The sequence below is a fragment of the Papaver somniferum genome, chromosome 5, assembly GCF_003573695.1.
Source record: "Papaver somniferum cultivar HN1 chromosome 5, ASM357369v1, whole genome shotgun sequence".
NCBI lineage: Eukaryota > Viridiplantae > Streptophyta > Magnoliopsida > Ranunculales > Papaveraceae > Papaver > Papaver somniferum.
The window spans coordinates 137,521,545-137,542,954 of NC_039362.1; the positions used below are offsets into that span (position 1 = coordinate 137,521,545).

The following is a 21,410-nucleotide window of genomic DNA, read 5'->3' on the forward strand; positions in this document are numbered from 1 at the left end:
AGATAATAACGAAAACCCGTGTCTAAATTCAACGGAGATGTCCATAAATCACTATGAATAATATCAAAAGGAGCAGCATTAGTAGAATGAGAGTCATAAAAGGGAAGACGAACATGTTTGCTAAGTTGACAAGAATGACAAAGATTGGGGGAAAGATTCTTATTACATTTAATAAAAGACTTTGTGCGTAAAGCATCTAAGATAGCCCTGCCAGGGTGGCCGAGGCGATTATGCCAAACGTCAGGTGAGCAGACAGCAAGAGAGAATTGGTGAGGTAGTGGCGAAAGGGAGGAATGCACGGCAGAAGTGGTGATGGGATAAAGCTCCCCAGAACTATCACATCGGAGAATAGTCTTCCTCGAATTCAAATCCTTCACAGAAAAACCATAAGGATCAAATTCAACAGACACATGATTATCAGTGGTAAATTTACGAACAGAGATTAAGTTTTTGATGATGGAAGGAACGACAAGAGTATTTTTGAGATGAAGGGTGTGAGATGGAAGATCTATGAACCTAGAGCCACTAGCAGTTACCGGAATGCTGCTGCCATTACCCACTAAGATAGACCGCACATTGCTCGAAGGAAAAACATTATGTAAAGTACCTGGATCCGAGGTGATGTGTGATGTTGCGCCAGTGTCCATGTAGAAGTCATCATCAGGCGCTCGAATGCTCATGGAGCTGTATGCTTCGGCAATATCCGATGGTTGAAGGTATTCCGTTGTAGGAGTGACGTAAGCTTGTGGTGAACGGGCTGCTGAGAAGGTGCGTCCGCGACCACGGCCACGCCCACGGAACTGACGACCTCGGCCACGACCAGAGAGATGATGCTGCTGACTCCAGTAAGGTACAGCAGGGTATGGGCTTGGGGGAGACGTCCATTGGGGAGCCCAGTTGGGTGCAGTAGGGTGACGTATTGGGCCTGGTGGAGTTGGCAGAAGAGCAGCTTGGTGGCCCATCAGGGAACTGGGCTCGGGACGCTGGTGGGCAGACGCTGAGTGAAAACTGCTGGTGACGGAAGAAGAAGTAGCAGGTGGACGCTGGTTGTTGGCAGCCGCAAGGGCAGTATGGGAGCTGAAGTTTGATTGTTGTTCACGGCGAATCTCCTCAGTGCGTAATTGAGAGCGAGCAGTGTCAAAAGATGGCATCGATTGTTGGATGAAGGAGGCAACAATATTGTATTCCTCCGGAAGTCCATTGACAAGTTGTATAACCAAACGTTTCTCATCCATTGGAAAATCAAGATCACTTAGTCGATTCGAAAGTGCCTGTAGCTTATCACAATAATCATCAACATTGTTACAATCAACAAATCTTAGATTCACGAACTTACTTTCTAGGTTAGCGGCACGGCTTCCTTTGTTGTCTTGGAAAATATTTTTAAGATGATTCCATAACTCTTTCGCAGTTTTACCAGTTTTGAGAACTGTAAGCATCAAATCTTTGGCCATGGTGGAGAACATCCATTGACGGCAGAGGGCATCAAGTTGTAGTATGGTGGCAGCATCAAGATCTGGTGGTGGAGCGGAATCGTCAATAAGAAAAACGAGGTTGTGTGCTTGTAGATGAAGTTGGAAAAGGAAAACCCATGAAGAATATTCATCTTGTTTGATATCTAGAGTAATAGGGATCAAAACTTTGATGTTAGAAACGGCGAAAGCCAGATGTAAGGATTTTTTGTCACTTGCCATGGATGATTATTGGTAATTTAGAGAAAGAAGAAGATGGATCGAGGTTGGCCTCGTGATACCATATCAGAGGTTAATCAATCCTTGATTATTATTATTCCATAAACTCATATAAATAGAGTTTGAGTATTACAGAAAATCTGGTATTCTCCCAGAATATTATGGTAACTAAATATCTCTAAATATATCATCTCTAAATATAATATATTGTCTATTATTTACTATCAACAACAAGCTGAAAATAATTTAATCTTAAGTTTTTAAACGAACTTATTATACTTGCATGATGGTGGGGTGAAGTGGTTAGATGCAGATGGACGCATCCGTAATCTTCAAGCTATATCTTATAAAGCAACTAGTGCGTCTTTTTTATCGAAGTGATTGAATGTCGGTATGCATACGGTATGACTGCATCATTTCTTATTTATTTGCTCCATGTGTTTGTTTGGCGTACTCCAAATGCATCCTAATCAAGCATTTGGGGAAAATGGGTGTAGAACGGCTTCATATGATTCGACATGCATGTTAATGCTAACCTGGCTTGTCTTGGACCGCTGCAGGTAGGTAGGAGTTGGACATATTTAGACATATTTAGGGTCGGCAGGCAAAATTTATAAAACCAAACGACCCTTCAACATCGTTAATGACTTCAAAAATTTGACATGACGATCCTTCAACATAGTTAACGACTACAATCATTTGACATGACAACCCTTCTTATTTTTTGAACAGAGAACAATTTTTTTTATCATATAGAGTCGTTATTTTTTGACGACCCTAACACTATTTGAGACAGAGAAGTGGTTCTGCATAAGACAGAGTCGTTCGTATTTAAAAAGGGTCGTCGAGAAGAATCATTAACGATTTAGAAATTCCTGGACGATACTATTCTAGGGCAGAAAACCAGGTTTAGGATCGTTATCTACTACACCCTAGTGGTTAACGATTTTTCATCAATTCAATATGCATATCAAAAATCGTTAAGCAATAAAAAACCGTGGTTAATTACCTTGGAACTGTAACTGCAATTTTACAGTTGAAAACCTATTTTTTCAATCAATAAATCAAATTAAACGCAAACCCAACTTAGATTAAGGGGTTTTAGTTCACTTACGGCGATGAATCGGTGAGATTTTTTTTGCTCAGAAGTTGTTAATAGAATGGGAGACAGTGGGAGGGAGGGAGCGGGCGAGAAAAAGAATGGGAGGAGAAGAAGTTTTGATTGAAATGAAGATTGGGGACCGAGGTTAGTGGTTAATGATATTTTTAGGGTAGTTATTAGAGAAGGCTAAATTGGTATTTTCACTAATATTTTGGTAGCCCTCTATCTTTTACGGGGTGGGTATAAATTGGGTGAGGCCCCTAATTATTTTCCATGGCCCCCAATTCAGCCTTGTGTTCCATATTTATGCCTTTTCAAGGATACTTGTCTAATCATAATAATTTATATGTGTTTTTTCATATTTATGCCTTTTCAAGGATACTAGTCTAATCATACTAATTTATATCCTCGTTTAATTGGGGGCCTCTAAAAAAATTAGGGCTCTGCACTACAAGACAAAAAGGATCATGAAATAGCAAATATGGGTTATCCCTTATCCCATTTTTTTTGAAATGGCTAAACTACTCCTAAATGATTAGTGTTAATGATTAGTTAAGTTAATTAGTTTATTTAAGTTAAAATCATATTTAACAGTTAAAATTTGGGGGGAAAAAAGAGGTAGTGTTTTTGTGTGTTGAGAAGAAGAAGAGGAGTTTTTGTGGGGAAACTTAGGGTTTTAGAAATGAGTGATTGTAGTGAAGGAAATGATGTTGGTGAAGCTTCAAATAACAAACATGATTGTGTTGAAGGTGATATTTTCTCAACTATTGGATGTTTGATGAAGAGATGTTAATAGAGGAAGCCATGAATATTGGTACAGATGAAGGAACCAACCATCAAAATGAGGAAACCGAAGCTCAAAATAATCAGGTAAACATCTTATACCCTTCGATTTGTGGTTTGTTGCTCCAAGTGGTCAAATCATCTCCACTATGGAAAAACTCAGTGTAAGGGTCATCAAAGTCGTGGGTTGTATACCCAAACGACTCTGTGAGGTTGTCAATATATTGACACTACTAATGACGACTCGAACCTGCAACTTTTCAAGGTTATGAAAAATCGTTAGGGTAGTGTGATACAGATTGACGACCCTTTTTATCTAGGTCACTCAGAGTCGTTATGTTTTTTGGTTAACACATGAACGACTCTAAAACCAAAACTCCTTGTAAAATGTAACACTTAGGGTCGTCATACTTGTAGTCATACGGTCTGGATCAGACCAGGGACATACATAAAAAAGGAATAAATCAGTTGAATATTTCATGCTATCAGAACAAGGGTCGTCACCTTATTCTTTAAAACAGAAATGACTCTAATAGAAAACATGACGACACCAACAAATAATGTGACGTCCCTATCAATATTTTGGACAGTGAGTATTTCTGTTTTGCAACTAGGGTCGTCAATTAAGAGTAACGACTCTAATCCAAACCATAAGAGTTCAATGACGACTCGAATATATATATATTGACGACACTTTTAATTTTTAAGACAGAGAGATTGTTCTTAGAAGAATTAGGGTCGTCAATAGATTCGATTACAGAGATAACGACCCAAATCTAGGGCAAAAAATTGTAGTAGAAGAATTAGGGTCGTTAACTTAAACATCATAGAGGTTAACGATTTTTCATAGAGTTAACATCATATGAAGAATCGTTAGGGTTTAAGAAAACACAGAGTAACGACCCACTCACCGTAACTGAAAAAAATTGGTTCCAGACCTCAATTTCACAATCAAAACTCAAGAAAAAATCAAAACAAAGGAGGGTCTTAGTTCACTTACTTTCTAATCGGCGCCATTTCTTTTTCTAATTCTCTTCCCGGATTAAAGTTTTTCGTATCAACGATTACGACGATGAATCGACGAAGATTTATTTTTTTGTGTCGTTAATGGAGGAGAGAAGGAAAACTCGTTGGGGGAGGAAGGGAGCGGAGGATAGGTTTTTAAGTAGTAAGGGTAATAATATTTTCACCACCTTTTGGAACCCTCCTAAAATTTTTGGTGTGGGTATAAATTGGTCAGGACCCCTAATTGTTTTTAGGATCCCCAATTAAACGAGGATTTATATGTATGTGCACACTATTAAAATTCTTTATAAAAAGAAAACAAAATTAGATCACTTATCTGATGGTTAGTTCCACAATAATTGCGAGAGCTCGCCGTGATATGAAATCTTTCCGAGATGGCTTTTCCTTCTTGATTCACTGATTCCAGATGCTCCCTAGCAATATCCATTTGGCTTGCAAGGTTAGGATTGTCCAAGGCTTATTAAGCGCGAGACCTAGGCGATGTGGTATTATTTAACACCCCACCTCAATGATTAGGACTACCTCGAAAACCGGCTTGCAAGGTTAGGATTGTCCAAGGCTTATTAAGTGCGAGACCTAGGATGCCCTAGGAGACACGGTACTATTTAACACCCCATAACGACTAGGGATACACAAACAAAGTGGCACGGAAGCCACGGATACACATTGACGGGGATACAGAGTGGTACGGAAATCATATACACATGGATAGCGGTTGAGTGGGGTCTGGCTTTGATTCCATGTTAGAAACCCATGGACCTAACTAACCTCGAAAACCAACTTGCAAGATTAGGATTATCCAAGACTTATTAAGCGCGAGACCTAGAATGTCCTAGACGATGTGGCACTATTTAACACACAGGACTAGAACGTGCCAGAATCACAACACCATTAATCCTCCTGATTCTCGATCAGGGATTTCCAAATTATTCCAGATATATAGCGTTGACATGGCTGATACGCTTATAACCACCATTTCCGTCCCTTTTGTTCTTCTCTTTGTTTTTCTAGTCACAAAACAAAATTAAACTGATTATTCATAATTATGTCTCATATTGATACTAGTACCATCGTTGCTACGGTGAGAGGACCGACCGAAGAAGAACTTGAAGATGTGGTTTGTCTGCGATTACTTTTGTCCCGTTTAAAAAAATGTGATATTTTTTCCCCGTTTCAGAAAAGGTGATACTTGCGTCCCGTTTCGGAAAAAGTGATATTTTTTCCGAAACAGGGCGAAAGTATCATTTTTCCGAAACGGGGCGGATGAATCATTTTTCCCAAAACGGAGCGAAAGTATCACTTTTCTCGAAACGGAGCGAAAGTATCACTTTTCTCGAAACGGAGTGAAAGTACTACTTTTTCTGAAACGGAAAATTAATCGATCCATAAACCAAAATATGGTTGCATGATGTGTTATGCATCCTTTGTGGTGGTTTGTGTAATGGCTATGCATTCAATTTTCGAGAATTGTGCTTAAAATGAAAATATCATTTTTCTTGAAACGGAGGGAGTACATCGTTTTATTAGGTACAACGGAAAATTAGTTGATGCATAAACCAAAATTTTGCTACATAAAGTATTATGTATCCTGTGTGGTGGTTTGCGTCATGGATATACATTTATTTTTCTAAAATTATGCCTAAAATGATAAATACCTCCAAATTTTTCATAAAAACTCTAAATTTGATATTATTGTTTGTACTTGTTGCGTAGAGTTTTTTATAACCTTTCTAACGAGATAAATTTGTAAAATTCCAAAACACTGATTTTTAGATATGTTATATTAAAATTTGTTTTCCAATTATACCCCTGAAAAGATATGATAAGGAGTTATAGTAATTTGACTAAAAGGGATAGACATTTTTGGTTTTTCGGCCCTAACCATTCCAATCTTTTTGTGTCAATTGGTCACTTACATTTTACAAAAAAGTGGTCATATAAAGGTCCTCTCTCGCTTCGCTCGGTCGGCCAAATTAATAACTCAAAAAAAAAAAATGGAAGAGAAGAGAGTTTAACGAAGAAATAGGAGACGGAAATCTCCAAACATCCTCGTCTCTGCACGCGTCCAACCATATATTTGGATCACCACTAAATATTCTGAAATGTTGTGAACTATAATTTCAACGATTTGCACTTGTTAAAATCAACGAACAAAACAGCCGCATTCATTCACAGTGTCTCTGTAATGAACCCAATATCATGAGTCCGACAAAAAAAAAACTCAAGTGTATCTTTGTTTGCCATCAAGCGTGTCTTCAACGATTTGCATAATCCCGCAAAGGTTTTTTTGTTTCAGGAAAACCAACCATTGCAGCACTGTTAAACGTTTCGCACTCCATTGTCGAGAAACTAATTATCTAAAATGACTGTTGGAAAATGGGTTTAAATAGAGAATGAAATACACACAGAGAAAATTATTGTACTTCTAACTTTTAAGGTTCGAATAGATTTCTTTTAGACAATTATTTCTACCCTCCCAATATCAATTGGCGATTACAACAGGTATGCGATATAATGCCTTCAACATACAATGAAAGTCCTACAACAGAGAAATTGGATTCAAGGTTTGTACCCCTTGACCCAATCAAGAACACACAATAATATTATTCCGATGATACTTAGAAGAGAGAAAACCGAAAGTATTTGATGTTCTTCTTGAATGAAAATCAGTCATCACTACTGATAGGGTACTTATGTCTATTGGAGATGCCTTTTCATTTCCAAAAGACATATAAGGTGTCTGATGGGAATGGTTGTATCTTTTGGGAACTATCACACCCATTAAAGGTGCCTATTCATGTCCAACTAACATCCATTGTGTCTATTCAATATAGACACTCCCCCGTCGTAGTGGCAAACCAATAACGAAAAACCATTTTATTTTCTATATTATTGAAAATATCCAACATGTACTAATCCAAAAATGAGTTCATTTCGAAATACTAAAACCCGTCATCTCCTAATATAAACTTCAATCGCTTGAAATTTGTTGAATTTCAAATTAGTAGTGGGTGGTGATATACTCTTCAGAAAATGCTCATTTTTTACGTGTATGAATAGAGCTTTATAAGACGAACACATTTCCAAAGTATTAGTTTCAAATGCCACGGTTTGAGTTTTATTAAGGAAGAAGTTCATGGTATGATATGAAGTGAAATAAAATTGTAAAGAGATCCTCCCTGGACTTTTGCAAATCTGTACCCTTAAATTTAAATGAACCGAAGCGCAATTGATCTAGTGGTATGATTCTTCTCGTTTAGAGAAGGAGAGGTGACAGAGTTCCGAGTTCAATTATTGGATGCCCCAAAATTCTCTGAACATCTCTATGTCTCACTTCTTTTTGTTTTAGCTCATAATCATATCATTGAATGGGTGAGCAGCTGCAAGGGAATTCCAGGAACTAAAAAGTAAGAACCTGTTCTTTCTCAATATGTTCATTCGATACAAATTCAGTTAGACTTGCTTACAATATCTCTACAGTAATAAGCAAGGAAACCGATAAATATGTGGCATTGGTTTCCAAGGTTATCGGAAGGATGACTTTACTGCAACTGTTCATTTTGCCGAAGATTAAAAAATCTTCGGGCGTGTGAGAGAGAGGAGCTAAAAGAATAAACAAATGTTTAGTATAGAGTGGAGAATAAAGACCAAAATATTAGGTCGGGGCGCCGATTTGAGTCTGGTAAAATCGGTTATATCCTTTATAGAAGTCACCTAGATGAGGCGTTCACTAGCTGAATGAAGGCGAACTTAAATACTAAGGATTAGGGAAAAAATTATAATATCTAAGATTTGAACTTTGTGAATCAAGATAAATTCATCAAAACCATGCCATTATTTTACCCATATGGTTTCACTAGCTAGATGTGCTTACATAATGTGTCAGATCATAAAATTTATAATGTGGCAGTTACCCAAGCATGGTTTATAGATAACCTTAAGGAAGCAAAGTGTGGTTCAGTTCAAAATGAGAGCAGGTGCAGTTGCATTATGGGTCCTGCTTGAGTACCTGTTGCATCACAAACACACGTCTGGCACGAAATTAACACGGATCCATTAAAAATCGGTGAGAAATAAATTTAGGATTTCTCTATTAAAGCAATGTTTCACAGGATTTGTTAACTGGTAGCCCGCTTGAATCTAGGACTTAGAATAGCCTTATGGCGGCATTTTCTGTACTTGAAGCTGGAAGATATAATTAGACCTGCTTGGATCCATAGTAACATTCTTCCATTTCCCAAACAAAATGGAATCATTCTTACACTTGAATCATTGGCTTTCTCAAGATTTGGATCAGCATAAGTCGGATATTTTTGTAATTGTTGATGGTGATTTTTAGCTTAGAGTTAAAATCGTAAAACCTTAGTCAAACAGTGACATCACATATGAGTAATAACGTCGCCACTAGCACATTTATTGAACCATTCAACATGACTGCGTAAAATTACCGGGGTACCTTTTTTTATGTATATGCCATGCTCCACGGCAGAGCCGTCGGTACTGACTGGCATCATCTCTACACATACCAGCTACGCATGCTAGCCAAACGTGCCAATAGCATGCTATGCCAGCCACATCTCCGCGCCAAAGGCATGCCAACCATGCCAGCCGCACCACCGTTCCAATGGCATGCCATGCCAGCCACATCTCCGCGCCAAAGGCATGTCGACGCCATCCGCACCACTATGCCAATGACATGCCATGCAAGCCACATCTCCGCGCCAAAGGCATGCCGACCATGCCAGCCGCACCATCTTGCCAAGGGAATTCCATGCCAGCCACATCTCCGCGCCAAAGGCATGCCTACCATGCCAGCCGCACCACCGTGCCAAAGGCATGCCGACCATGCCAGCCGCACCATCGTGCCAATGGCATGCCATGCCAGCCGCACCATCGTGCCAATGGCATGCCGACCATGCTAGCCACAACACCGTACCAATGGCATGCCATGCCATCCACATCTCCGCGCCAAAGGCATGCCAACCATGCCAGCCGCACCACCGTGCCAACGGCATGCCATGCCAGCCGCACCACCGTGCCAACGGCATGCCATGCCAGCCACATCTCCACGCCAAAGGCATGCCGACCATGCCAGCCACACCATCGTTCTAATGGCATGCCATGCCAGCCACATCTCCGCGCCAAAGGCATGCCGACCATGCCAGCCGTACCGCAGTGCCAATGGCATACCATGCCAGCCGCACCGCAGTGCCAATGGCATACCATGCCAGCCACATCTTCGTTCCAAAGGCATGCCGACCATGCCAGCCGCACCACAGTGCCAATGGCATACCATGCCAGCCAAATCTTCGCGCCAAGGCATGCCAACCATGCCAGCCGCACCACAGTGTCAATGGCATAACGTGACAGCCATATCTCCGCGCCAAAGCCATGCCGGCCCTATCACATGCCGCTGGCTGCCAAACGAAGGGTTGCAACAATGAAAGCCTACCCTTCCATCTGAGATGCAGATGTCAGCCGTCCAAGTTCGCCACCTAACGCATGACAACCTCCGGCCCAAGGCCAAAGATCACGGTTTTGCCAAAACCCTAATTTTGGTCGCGCCTAAAATATGCCAAAGCCATGCCGGCCCCTACATGCCGCTGGCTGCCAAACGAATGGTTGCAACAATCAACGACTACCCTTCCATCTGAGATGCATATGTCAGCCGTCCAAGTTCGCTACCTAACGCATGGTAACTTCCATCCCAAAGCCAAACATAACGGTTCGCCAAAACCCTAATTTTGGCCGAGCCTAAAATGTGCCAAAGCCATGCCGTCCCTACCACATGCCGCTGGCTGCCAAATGAAGGGTTGCAAAAATCAACGGCTACCCTTCCATCTGAGATGCATATCTCAGCCTTCCAAGTTTGCCACCTAACTCATGGCAACTTCCGGCCCAAAGCCAAACATCACGGTTTTTCCAAAACCATAATTTTGGTCGAGCCTAAAATATGCCAAAGCCATGCCGGCCCTACCACATTCCGCTGGCTGCCAAACGAAGGGTTGCAACAATCAACGGCTACGCTTCCATCTGAGATGCAGATATCAGGCGTCCAAGTTCGCCACCTAACGCATGGCAGCTTCCGGCCCAAGGCCAAACATCACGGTTTTGCCAAAACCCTAATTTTGGCAAAGCCATGCCGGCCCTACCACATGTCGCTGGCTTCCAAAGAAGGGTTGCAACAATCAACGACCACCCTTCCTCCTGAGATGCAAATCTCAGCCGTACAAGATTTCCACCAAACGCATGGAAACTTTTGGCCCAATGCCAAGCCCTAATTTTGGCCGCACCTATACTATGCCAAAACCCTAGTTTTGGCTGCGCCTAAAATACGCCAAAATTCTAGCTCGGTCGCGCCTAAACCATGCCATTTGCTGCAAACGAAGGGTTGCAACAATCAATGGCCACCCTTCCTCCTGAGATATGAATCTCATCCATATAAACTTCCCACCAAACTAAGGGTGCACAGGAACCGAGCCGGACCGACGGACCGAACCGGAACCGGTGGAACCGTACCTGATTTTGGACCGAACCGAGGTACAAGGTATAGGTACCGGTCCCAAAAATAGGAACCGAGGTCTGGGAGGTACAGGTACACGGTCCAATACAAGTACCGTGCCGTACCGGGTCGAAAGTCCCGAATTATATAAACCGTTAGATTTGGGGGATAAGGATCAGTATTAGCCGTTAGATTAAAGGGGATATATAAACTAAGGGTTAGCCGGTTAGGGTTTCAGTTTCCTACTTCCCGTTCTTTCTTCTTCTGTTCTTCGCCTCTGGCGATTCTGAAAGTTTTGACAGATGAAATTAAATTATGAGATCGTGAGGGTTGAGCAGAGATCAAGGCATATTTGAGGATGAAGATTATGGTTTCTGATTCGGGAGTTTGATTTGAGAAATTGAAGGGTTAGGGTTCATGTGTTCTTCCCCAACTTGAGATAAGGGTTTGAGAAGAATTGTTAACGATACCGAGTATCTGTTGCACGCAGAATCAATGGGTTGTTGTTTAAATTGATGTTCAGAAGCTGTTGATGTTAGGTTGAAGAGTTAGGGTTTCACAAGAGGAACTCAAATGAGATTTAGAAGTTGAATTTAAGGTTCTACATGGATTATTAGAGACTAGGTTTGGTCGAATTGAAGAGTTTGAATGCATGTTATAAACTTGAATTGGAAATTCAGCTTTTCAGAGGATTCTAACGCTTGGGTAAGATTCCTTTTTCGATTAAGTTTAGTATTTTCGTTTCAATTGGTAGATTATTGATTATCTTGAGTGTATATGAATGCATGTGAATCTGTGAGTTATAGTTAAGATAGTTGTTTGGTATAACTGGCTCTAGTTGTCAGAGTTGGAGATGATTGAATTGGTTAAGTGTTTGAGAAGTTGAGTTGTATTAGGTTTAGTGATTTATTGGATTGCTGGAGGTAATGAAATTTTTGAGCTGAGTTGTAGTTCGGGAAAAAGAGGAGTTGAGTATGCAGTTGAACTTTAGTTCCAGGGATGGTGGTGCAGATTATGTGAATGGAGCTGTAATTTCTTAGAGTTGCAGTGAGGTTTAGATTAATGGAATAAACTAGTGTTGGGATGATGTTGTTAGTGATGCAGAAATGGAGATAGTGGGATAAAATAGTTAAGCTGAAGATACAGGTGGAGTTATAGTGAAGATTTGGTAGTGATTCTATTAATGGGAGCGATGATGATGTTATAGTGAAGATTGCAATTGAATTTTATCATTTTCAGAGATGAGAGGTGGTGGTGTTTGCTGTTGAAATGAAGAGATGGGGTTCGAATGTTGGTGGTGTTCGATGGGGTTGCTGATGATTTCCGATAATAATTGATGTTCTTGAGTTGCAAGGGAATAGTGTTTGCTGTAGAGAAGTTAATGGCTTTGATGGGCACATCGTATTTTCTTTCTTTTATGTGGTCTCGGTATAGATTTATCTGATTAATCTGTTCCTTCTTTTATATGCAGAAAGGCTGATTTCATGCGGTAGGCAATGTGGAAAATGTACGGCGAAACATGCTAAGAAAGGTACAGAGTAGAAAGTGAAAAAACTCTTATGTCAACAAGTGAAGCTGGCATCATTGACCATGTATAGCTTGTTTAATTGCAATCATCCGCCATATTGAGTACAAGGGAAGTTGCCATATTGAGTTTGCAACTGAAGAAGCTGCAAAGAAGGTATACTTCTCAGTTTGTGCTCCGTAATTTGTTGAAAGTTCTGTGTTAGCTTTTACTCTATGAATAATTTATCATTGCAGGCATTGGAGTTGGATGGCCAAAACTTGTGTAACATGGAAATTGTAATTGACCGATATGGAACCGAAACCACTGGAGCATCAAAAACACTTATTGCCAAGCACCTATCTTTGTCCATTACTAAATCAAATGTGTGCGTATATATCCTATTTTTACTTTTTAACCTTCGTCACATTTCATTGTCTCAACACTCTTTTTTCGCTGTTGTTGTAGGATCAAGTTCTTTAAAAGGGCTGGGAAAATTATCGATGTGCGTTTCTCTTCACTTGATAATGGAAAATTCAGTGGACATTGCCATATTGAGTTTGCAACTGAAGAAGGTGCGGAGAAGGTGACCAAACGATTTGTGGAAACCTATTGGCCACGGGGCCAATTCTTGGTCACGACGTCAAAACCCTAATTTTGCCGTGCCAAGAGCATGCAAGTGTTGCAACCGTGCCGCTGGTTTCCAAACGAAGGGTTGCAACAATCTATTGCTAACCTTCCTCCTAAGATATATGTAGATATCATCCGTACAAACTTGCCACCAAACGACTCGTGGCAATGTCTTGGATGCGATGCTAACTCTTGGTCACGACACCAACCTGGCTACGATGTCTATTCTTTGGTCACGACACCAACTTGGCTACAAACGCCAAATCCTTTGTCCACGCCACACATAGAAACATGCTACAAGTTTTCCATGAAAAGCACTCGAGACATCAAAACATGTCACAAACTGGGGGATGCTCATCAAGGTATTGGTCTGGCGGTTTACAGTGTGCGGCGTACACTACGCCAGTTACAGGAAAGTGTCATAAGGGTGAGGTTGTTAGTAAATACAAGAAGTAATGGTGAAACGTTTCCTTCATTATGGAAATATCAATTCCAGGCGTTACCCGTTACCATTTTCTTCCATTTACTCAACCGTTTCCACTTCTTACGAGACCAGGGTACGTTTCGTTGCGACTTGTATAAATAGGTCTCACCTATTTCCACCAAAGACAAGTTTGGGTTCAGGAGAATACAACACTCAGAAGTCACTTGTTAGCTTTCCACTTTTGGATACAAGTCGTCAAACAACTACTCTTCCCGAATCAACTATTCTGGTCTCAACACTCTTTTTGCTTCCCTCCCTAGACTAACGCTTCTCCTTCACTTTGTGACTGAAGCAAGTCTGGAACGGTCATTTCTTGGTTTAGGCTGGATTTGTACAGATTGATCTCTCGAATCAAAGTACTCCCTTGCAGTACATTGTTTAGGGTTTAGACTCGTTTCTCACTCACACGCTCGAAATTACCAAAATCAGCAGAAACTATTTTCACCCTCAAACAATTGGCGACCACAGTGGGAGATTAATCTCTCGGTTGCAATACCAATTTCAGATTACGCTTTTTAACTCCAACTCAGGAAGATGGTCGGTTTTGGGGCTGAATCTGTGCCCCCAAGTTCCACTCAGGCGAATGGTAATGTTTCCCCTCCCAACGTAACATCAAAAAATGCAATCGACGAAGATGTTCCAAAGCTGGATGATTTGGGACGGGTTCAGGAGATACACACCAGGAATATGGATTTGATGAAAGAGGCGACTAACAGCATACTCGACTTCCTTATCAGCTTAACATCAGAGTTGAGTGACCCACCTGTCCCGGAAACTCCGGGACTGGGTACTAACGTCCCAGACGATCATTCCCAAGTCAACAGTTTCACTACCAATCAGAAACCAGTAGGCCAGGAAGCGGCCTCATTGGTTTATGTGAACTCCTACATCTTTCAAAGGATCAACGGATGGAGACGTTCATTTCCATCAATCTAATAGCGTTAAACGCATCCCTGGTTCATTCACGTTTGAAAACGTCAAGAATGCCGGATATGTCCATCAACAATGTTACGTTTACTGACGAAGACATGATGGCAAAAGAAGGACATAACCGGGCCCTACACGTCACAGACCGTATCAAGGATGTGGAATTCAAAAGGGCCCTCATCGACACGGGAGCGTCCTCCAATGTCGTTACCCTCAGGATGCTCAGAACATCCAGGGTGCGGCCAAGCGAAGTCGTGCGACATCCCACTACAATGACCGTTTTGAAGGAAACCAAACCAGCACGTATGGATACATCAACCTGAATCTGTCAGTAGGACCGGTTCAGTCAAAGGTGAGGTTCGAAGTAATCGAAAAGGAGCCAGATTACCATATGATATTGGGAAGGCCATGGATCCACGACAACAGAATCATTTCTTCAACATATAACCAGTGCCTGAAAACCATGCCAAAAGGAGAAGTCATCTGCATCGTTATCTCCCTATGCGATGATCTGTGGCATGAAGATGTTTGAGCCAAAGAAGGGCCCGCGGGGCGCAGCCAACAAAACTCACCACACTCCACTGCCAAAGTGGGCGTCAATAGAAGAAAGCGATGGGCTTGCATCGTTTCACAGAGAAACCCGGTCTCACACCACCTCTTCGGAAGAGAAGTGCGCCAGCCTCCAACCTCCAAACCAGAGTTTCGCTCGCTCCCGTACCAAGCGAGAACGAGCTTTTATCATAAGTCATGATGAAAAAGGAAAAGCCGTATATCAACGCGGTTGTTAGCAATTAACAGGGGAGACTACCACACAGTCTCTCCGCCTAGCAGAATGCAAACACAGTAACGAGATGCAAGAGGAAGTACCGGATGCACCACGACAGCTACAGGACGGAACCAACTCCACCATGGACGAACTTGAGGTTGTCAATGTCGGGAGTGAAGAATCTTCGCGACCCGTCTCAATCATCTCGACTCTGTGCGTATACGAACGCGCAAAGATGGTAGACCTTCTCAAAGAATATCAAGACGTATTCGCATGGACATACGAGGAAATACCTGGCTTGGACGAGAAGCTGGTCACTCACCATCTACACATAATACCCGGATCCAAACTGGTCAAACAAACCCCGAGACATTTCAGGCACGATGTGGAAGAACAAATCAAGATGGATATTCAAAAGCTACTGGCTGCTGGTTTCACCAAACCCATTCACTATCCTACCTGGTTGGCCAATGTAGTTCCGGTAAAAAAGAAGAACGGCCAAATCAGGTACTTTGTCGACTATAGGGATCTGAACAAATGTTGCCCCAAAGATGATTTTCCACTTCCTAACATTGACATGCTGGTAGACGCCACCAGTGGAAACAGTATGTTCTCTTTCATGGACGGATACAGCGGCTACAATAAAATAAAGATGTACGAACACGACGCAAGTAAGACGGCTTTCCGAACTCCTCTCGGAAACTTTTAGTATACTGTGATGCCTTTCGGTTTGAAAAATGCTGGCGCCACCTACCAACGCGCCATGACTTCCATTTTTCACGACATGATGCACAAGCAAGTCGAAGATTATGTAGATGACATAGTGGTTAAATCAAAAACTTGGGCGTCCCATGCGGAGATTCTGTGGAAGGTGATTGAAAGGTGTCGCGAGTACAAACTGAAGATGAATCCATTGAAGTGTGCTTTTGGTGTCTCTTCGGGCAAGTTCGTAGGTTTCCAGGTAACCTCTAAGGGAATTAAAGTCGACTCGGTCAAAACACAAGCCATCCTCACAATGACACCACCGCGAACTGTGAAAGAACTTCAGAATTTCATGGGTAAAATAAACTACATTCGCCTCTTTATACCGGGTTTGGCTTAACTTGTTGCTTCGTTTACCCCCTTGCTGAAGAAAAGAGAGAGCTTTGTCTGGACAACGCTATAACAGGAGGCATTTCGGAAGATTCAACAAATATTGTCTTCCCCGGCCATCATGAAGTCTCCCGTACCAGGAAGACCGTTGTGCCTCTACACTGCTTTTAGCGACACTGTCGTCGGACCTCTCATCGCCCAAGAAGATGACGAAGGGATTGAACATCCCATATACTACTTTAGTCGAACTTTAAGAGATGCCGGACTCGGATATTCCAAAGCAGAAAAGGCGTGCTTGTCCCTGATTCACTCCATCGAGAGATTCAGACATTACCTGCTTTCCAACAAAGTGGTACTGATATCTAAGTCTGATCTTGTGAATTTCCTCCTCTCAAAACCGGCCCTGATAGGAAGGCCAGCCAAATGGCTCCTCCAAATGTCAGAATTTGACATAACATGCGCTTCCTCGAGAGCTATCAAAGGGAAAGCATTTGCGGATTTTCTAGCAGCGTTCCCGGGAGAGAATACCACAAAACTACACGAGGACCTCCTTGGAGATTTTCCGGAAATCTCTTTCATCAAGGAAGAAACGTGGCTACTATTTTTCGACGTCTCCGCCACCCCTAACAATGGTACCGGAGGAACATGTGTTGTTCTAGTATCCCCGACCGGTGAAGTCTCCTCGTACTCCTTCAAGCTAGACTTCCCTTGCACCAACAATTCAGCAGAATATGAAGCCTTTCTCATCGGACTGTTATTGGCTAAACAAGCTGGAGCCACGCGCCTGGAAATAAGAGGGGATTCTAAATTACTCGTCAACCAGGTAAATGGAGTATATGCACTGAAGGAAGTGACATTGGCCCCGTATAAAGCCGAGGCACAAAAGATACTAAATTACTTCGCCGACGCGACCATAACATATGTTGGCCGCAGCGGCAACAAACATGCTGATTGTCTATCCACACTAGCATCAAAACTGCAATTCGAAGGTTCTGAGGAAACCCTGACAGTGAAGAGGCGAACTGTGGCTTCAACATGGCTTTCGCAACCCGAGGAGGCTGAAGCCGACGACTGGAGAACACCGATTATCCAAGAGCTTAACAGCTCGCTTTACCAGGAAAAGGTCAGTCTCAAAACTTTACAAAATTTCTTCATGCTCCGAGGAGTGATGTACCATCGGAACCCAGATGGTTCATTATCAAGATGTCTTGGAGAGGAAGAGGCGCAACAACAACTCAACCGCGTCCATGGTGAAGTTTGCGGGCTAACACTAGTGGTAACTCTCTATCGCCGTTTGCAACGCCTTGGCTACTACTTGCCAGAAATGGAGGCTCAATCTCGGCTTCTTCAAAGAACCTGTTCCAATTGTCAAGCGCTGCCACATCAATTGGAAGTCTTCAATATTGGCCACGCCGGGGACTGGAAGAAGCCATACATCAGTTACCTTCACGATGGCGTACTCCCCACCAACAAGAAAGACGCAGCCAAGATAAAACAAAGGTCCAAGAGATTCATATTCCATGAAGGAATCTTATTTCGTAAAATCTTTGGAGGAAGTTTGCTACGGTGTTTGAACGAGGCAGAAATCCCGATCATGCTGAAAGAAATTCACGAAGGCGAACACCAAGGAAAACGGAAGTTATTCCTTCATATACATGAGAAATACTACTGGCCAACCATGGAGGATGATGCAGCTGTTTTTGTTTAGAGATACCAAAAATGTCAAATCCACGGAAACCTTATCCATGTACCATCGACTCCTCTACACTCAATAAGCAGTTTGTGGGAATTTTATAGCTTGGGACTCGACATCATTGGAAAGATCAACCCGTCGTCTTCAAAACAGCACGAGTACATAATAACGGCAACCGAGTATTTCAGCAAATGGGTCGAAGCCATACCTTTACGAGGAAATACTGGAGCCACAATCGCGACATTCATTAAGGAGTACATCATTTGTCAATTTTGCGTGCCTAAACATAGCATCACCGACAACTGAACTCCTTTCGCCAACAAGCAAGTGCAGGAATTACTTGAGGAATATGGAATTAAGCAAGTTTTCTCCACCGTGTACTATCCCCAAGGAAATAGACAGGCTGAAAGCGCAAAAAAAACTTTGATCTAAATCCTCAGTCGGACAGTGCACGATAATCCTCGGACATGGCACGAACAATTTCCAATGGCACTTTGGGCGTATCGGACATCACCAAGAAGTTTCACTAGCTCCTCTCCCTACTTCCTCGTCTACGGCGCAGACGCCATCCTCTCAGCAGAAGTTAAAATCCCATCAGTTAGGATTGCCGAAGCAAGCAGAGTTCGATGGAATGAAGATGAAGCATTGAGCGCCAGGGTAGCAGAGTTGGACACTGTGGATTCCAGAAGATACGGAGTGGAATAACACGCGCAAGCGTACAAAAGTAGGGTTTCCAGAGCATATAACAAAGATGTGAAGCCTCGGGTTTTTCAAGTGGGAGATTTGGTACTAAAGACTTCCAAACACATTCAGCAAGACGCGTCCGCATCGAAATTCTCCCCAAAATGGGAAGGGACTTATATAGTCACGAAAGCGTACAACAGTGGGTACTACAAGGTTATTAAAGAAGATGAAGGAAAACTGGAAGCGGTTATCAATGGAAAATGGCTCAAGGCATACTACGCACCTCGCCATATCATAGCACGGCTAGCCATGCATCTTTCCACTTCCTTTCACATCTCAGTTATCCAGTTTCTTTTCTTTTGTTAATTGAAGCAAATCAATAAAATTCTCTTATTTCTTCAAAAAAAAAAAATAGATACAAAAAAAAAATACGCGCTCGAGACCCAGAAAGAAACCAAACACCTCGCAACTACATAACTCAGAAAAGCCCATCCAACAGATTGTAGTTCCTCGAAAGCATCATCTTCAAACGGTTTTGATACCTTTCAGTCCTGCTCTTCAAGTTCTGGATTGACTCTTCCACCTTCTGTGACTCCATGGCTAGAGCCTTCTCCTCTTCCAAAATAGCCTTTGCAGCAGGAAAGACATCAGCGAGAATACCGGCTCTGTCGACCTTCACGATTTCAAGACGATTTCGCAACCAACTCACGTTGAACTTCAGGGATTCACAGGTAGACACCATGTTCTCCCACTTTTGAATAGTTGGTTCCACGACGACACTGATGGATATACTTCCCATTTTAGCGACCAAAGGCAAAAGACAATTCACTGTGGAAACCAAACAAGATGAGCAATGTTGCACTACACTCCTGGTAGTGATGTGGCCGTATCTTTTCCATATCTTCGTGTAAAGAGTCGCGAATTCCTTCCGCACCAGAAACCCACCAACGTTCTGGTAGTTAGAAGATAAACACTTCATGAGGATCTCGAACGACAAACCTGCATTGGGATACTCATGACAAGAAATGCCTAAATCGGCGTTTTCCAAATCTACAACGGTTGGCAGTATCGGACTCGAAGGAAGAGGGTAAACCAAGTCATCCTCATCAAAGTCACACATGCTCCAACAGGGTATCTCTGCACAAAAGAAAATCTTTTTTCACTCGTCAGCAAACAATGAAACATGTATTGATCAATGAAAGCATACCGGTATAATCTTCTTGACTCGGACGAACCGGGTAGGAGAATTGTTACGAGAGTCATACCCCACGCGCTTGACTGAAGAATCTGGATGGATCGAGTATGATCCACTTCTGATTGACATAATAAAGATGAACTCGGCAAGAAGAAACCTTTGCACTGAAAAGAGGGAGATGATATAATTTCACCGGCATATATACTACGGAAACCCTAAAGAGAAAGAGAAAATGATGCCAAGCACACAAGATGGGCCTACATTATAGCCAAAAACTTAGCCTCGGTGAAATCTCCCGTCAAAACACTAATCAAGGGTAAAGAAAAATGAAGATACGTACTGGGAACACGCTTTCCAGCGCTATTGCTACCACTCAACCGCCAGCACCGAGACTCGGAAGCAAAACCAGCGATATGACATGAGGAGGAAGAATCACGTCCCCTTTTGTGGCTGCAGCGCTTTTGGAATTTAAGTAAGGAAGGGATTTTCTATTTGAAGCCACGCCTGGTAATAGGAAACCAGGCTTGCAATAGCAGGCTGCACGTTGCCAACAGTCCGCGCCACGCCGTGCCAAGCCAACAAACCGCACCACGCCAAGTCCAATCTAGCATCCACGCCAATCCGGCGCTGTGCCAAGCCAATAGTCCGCGCCAATCCAAATCCAAGTCGATTCAATGCTAACTGCTCATTCCAAGCCAATCCAATGCTAGCGGCTCCACTTAGCGCCGAGTCTATGCCGACGGCTCTGTCCTACATTCTCAAGTCTAACCCGGATGGCGCACATCCATTCCAAGACGATGCCGGCATTCCAGGCCGATGCCAACATTCTGCATCTCAACCAGCAACCACCTCTACCACTCTGCGGCCTAGCAAGCAGAATCACGAGCAGAATATACGCAAAGCCACCAACACAAGAATCACGAATTCTCCTTACCTCCCGAAAAACGTTAGATGGATCTTCCTGACCAGCTCTTCATGACTTGCCGTTTCGATTTTTTCCATGTCTGTCACCATCTTATGCTTACCTCGAACAAAGCCATGTTCCGAGCTAAGCAGGGGACTTAATGTTTATGCTTGTTTTTAGCTTAGGGTTAAAATCGTAAACCTTAGTCAAACAGTGACGTCACACTTGAGTAATAATATCGCCACTAGCACATTTATTGAACTATTCAACATGACTGCGTAAAATTACCGGGGTACCTTTTTTATGTATATGCCATGCTCCACGGCAGAGCCCTCGGTACTGACTAGAATAATCTCTACACATTCCAGCCACGCATGCTAGCCAAACGTTCCAATGGCATTCCATGCCAGCCACATCTCCGCGCCAA

General features: G+C 42.5%; 1 protein-coding gene across 1 annotated transcript; it reads right to left on the reverse strand.

Annotated features, from left to right (window-relative positions):
* Positions 1-336: 336 nt before the first annotated feature.
* On the reverse strand, positions 337-1,694 carry LOC113279679. Its single transcript, XM_026528353.1, has 2 exons — positions 608-1,694; positions 337-371 (listed from the first exon to the last, which is right to left on the reverse strand). Exons 1-2 carry the CDS (start codon positions 1,692-1,694, stop codon positions 337-339), a joined length of 1,122 nt encoding a protein of 373 aa, XP_026384138.1.
* Between the last annotated feature and the right edge of the window lie 19,716 nt (positions 1,695-21,410).

Coding starts and splice junctions, on each gene's coding strand:
- LOC113279679 (XM_026528353.1), bottom strand. CDS start 1,694: ATGGCAAGTGACAAAAAATCCTTACATCTGGCTTTCGCCGTTTCTAAC. Junction 372..607: donor ACACATCACCTCGGATCCAG/GTACTTTACATA, acceptor TTTTCTGTGAAG/GATTTGAATTCGAGGAAGAC.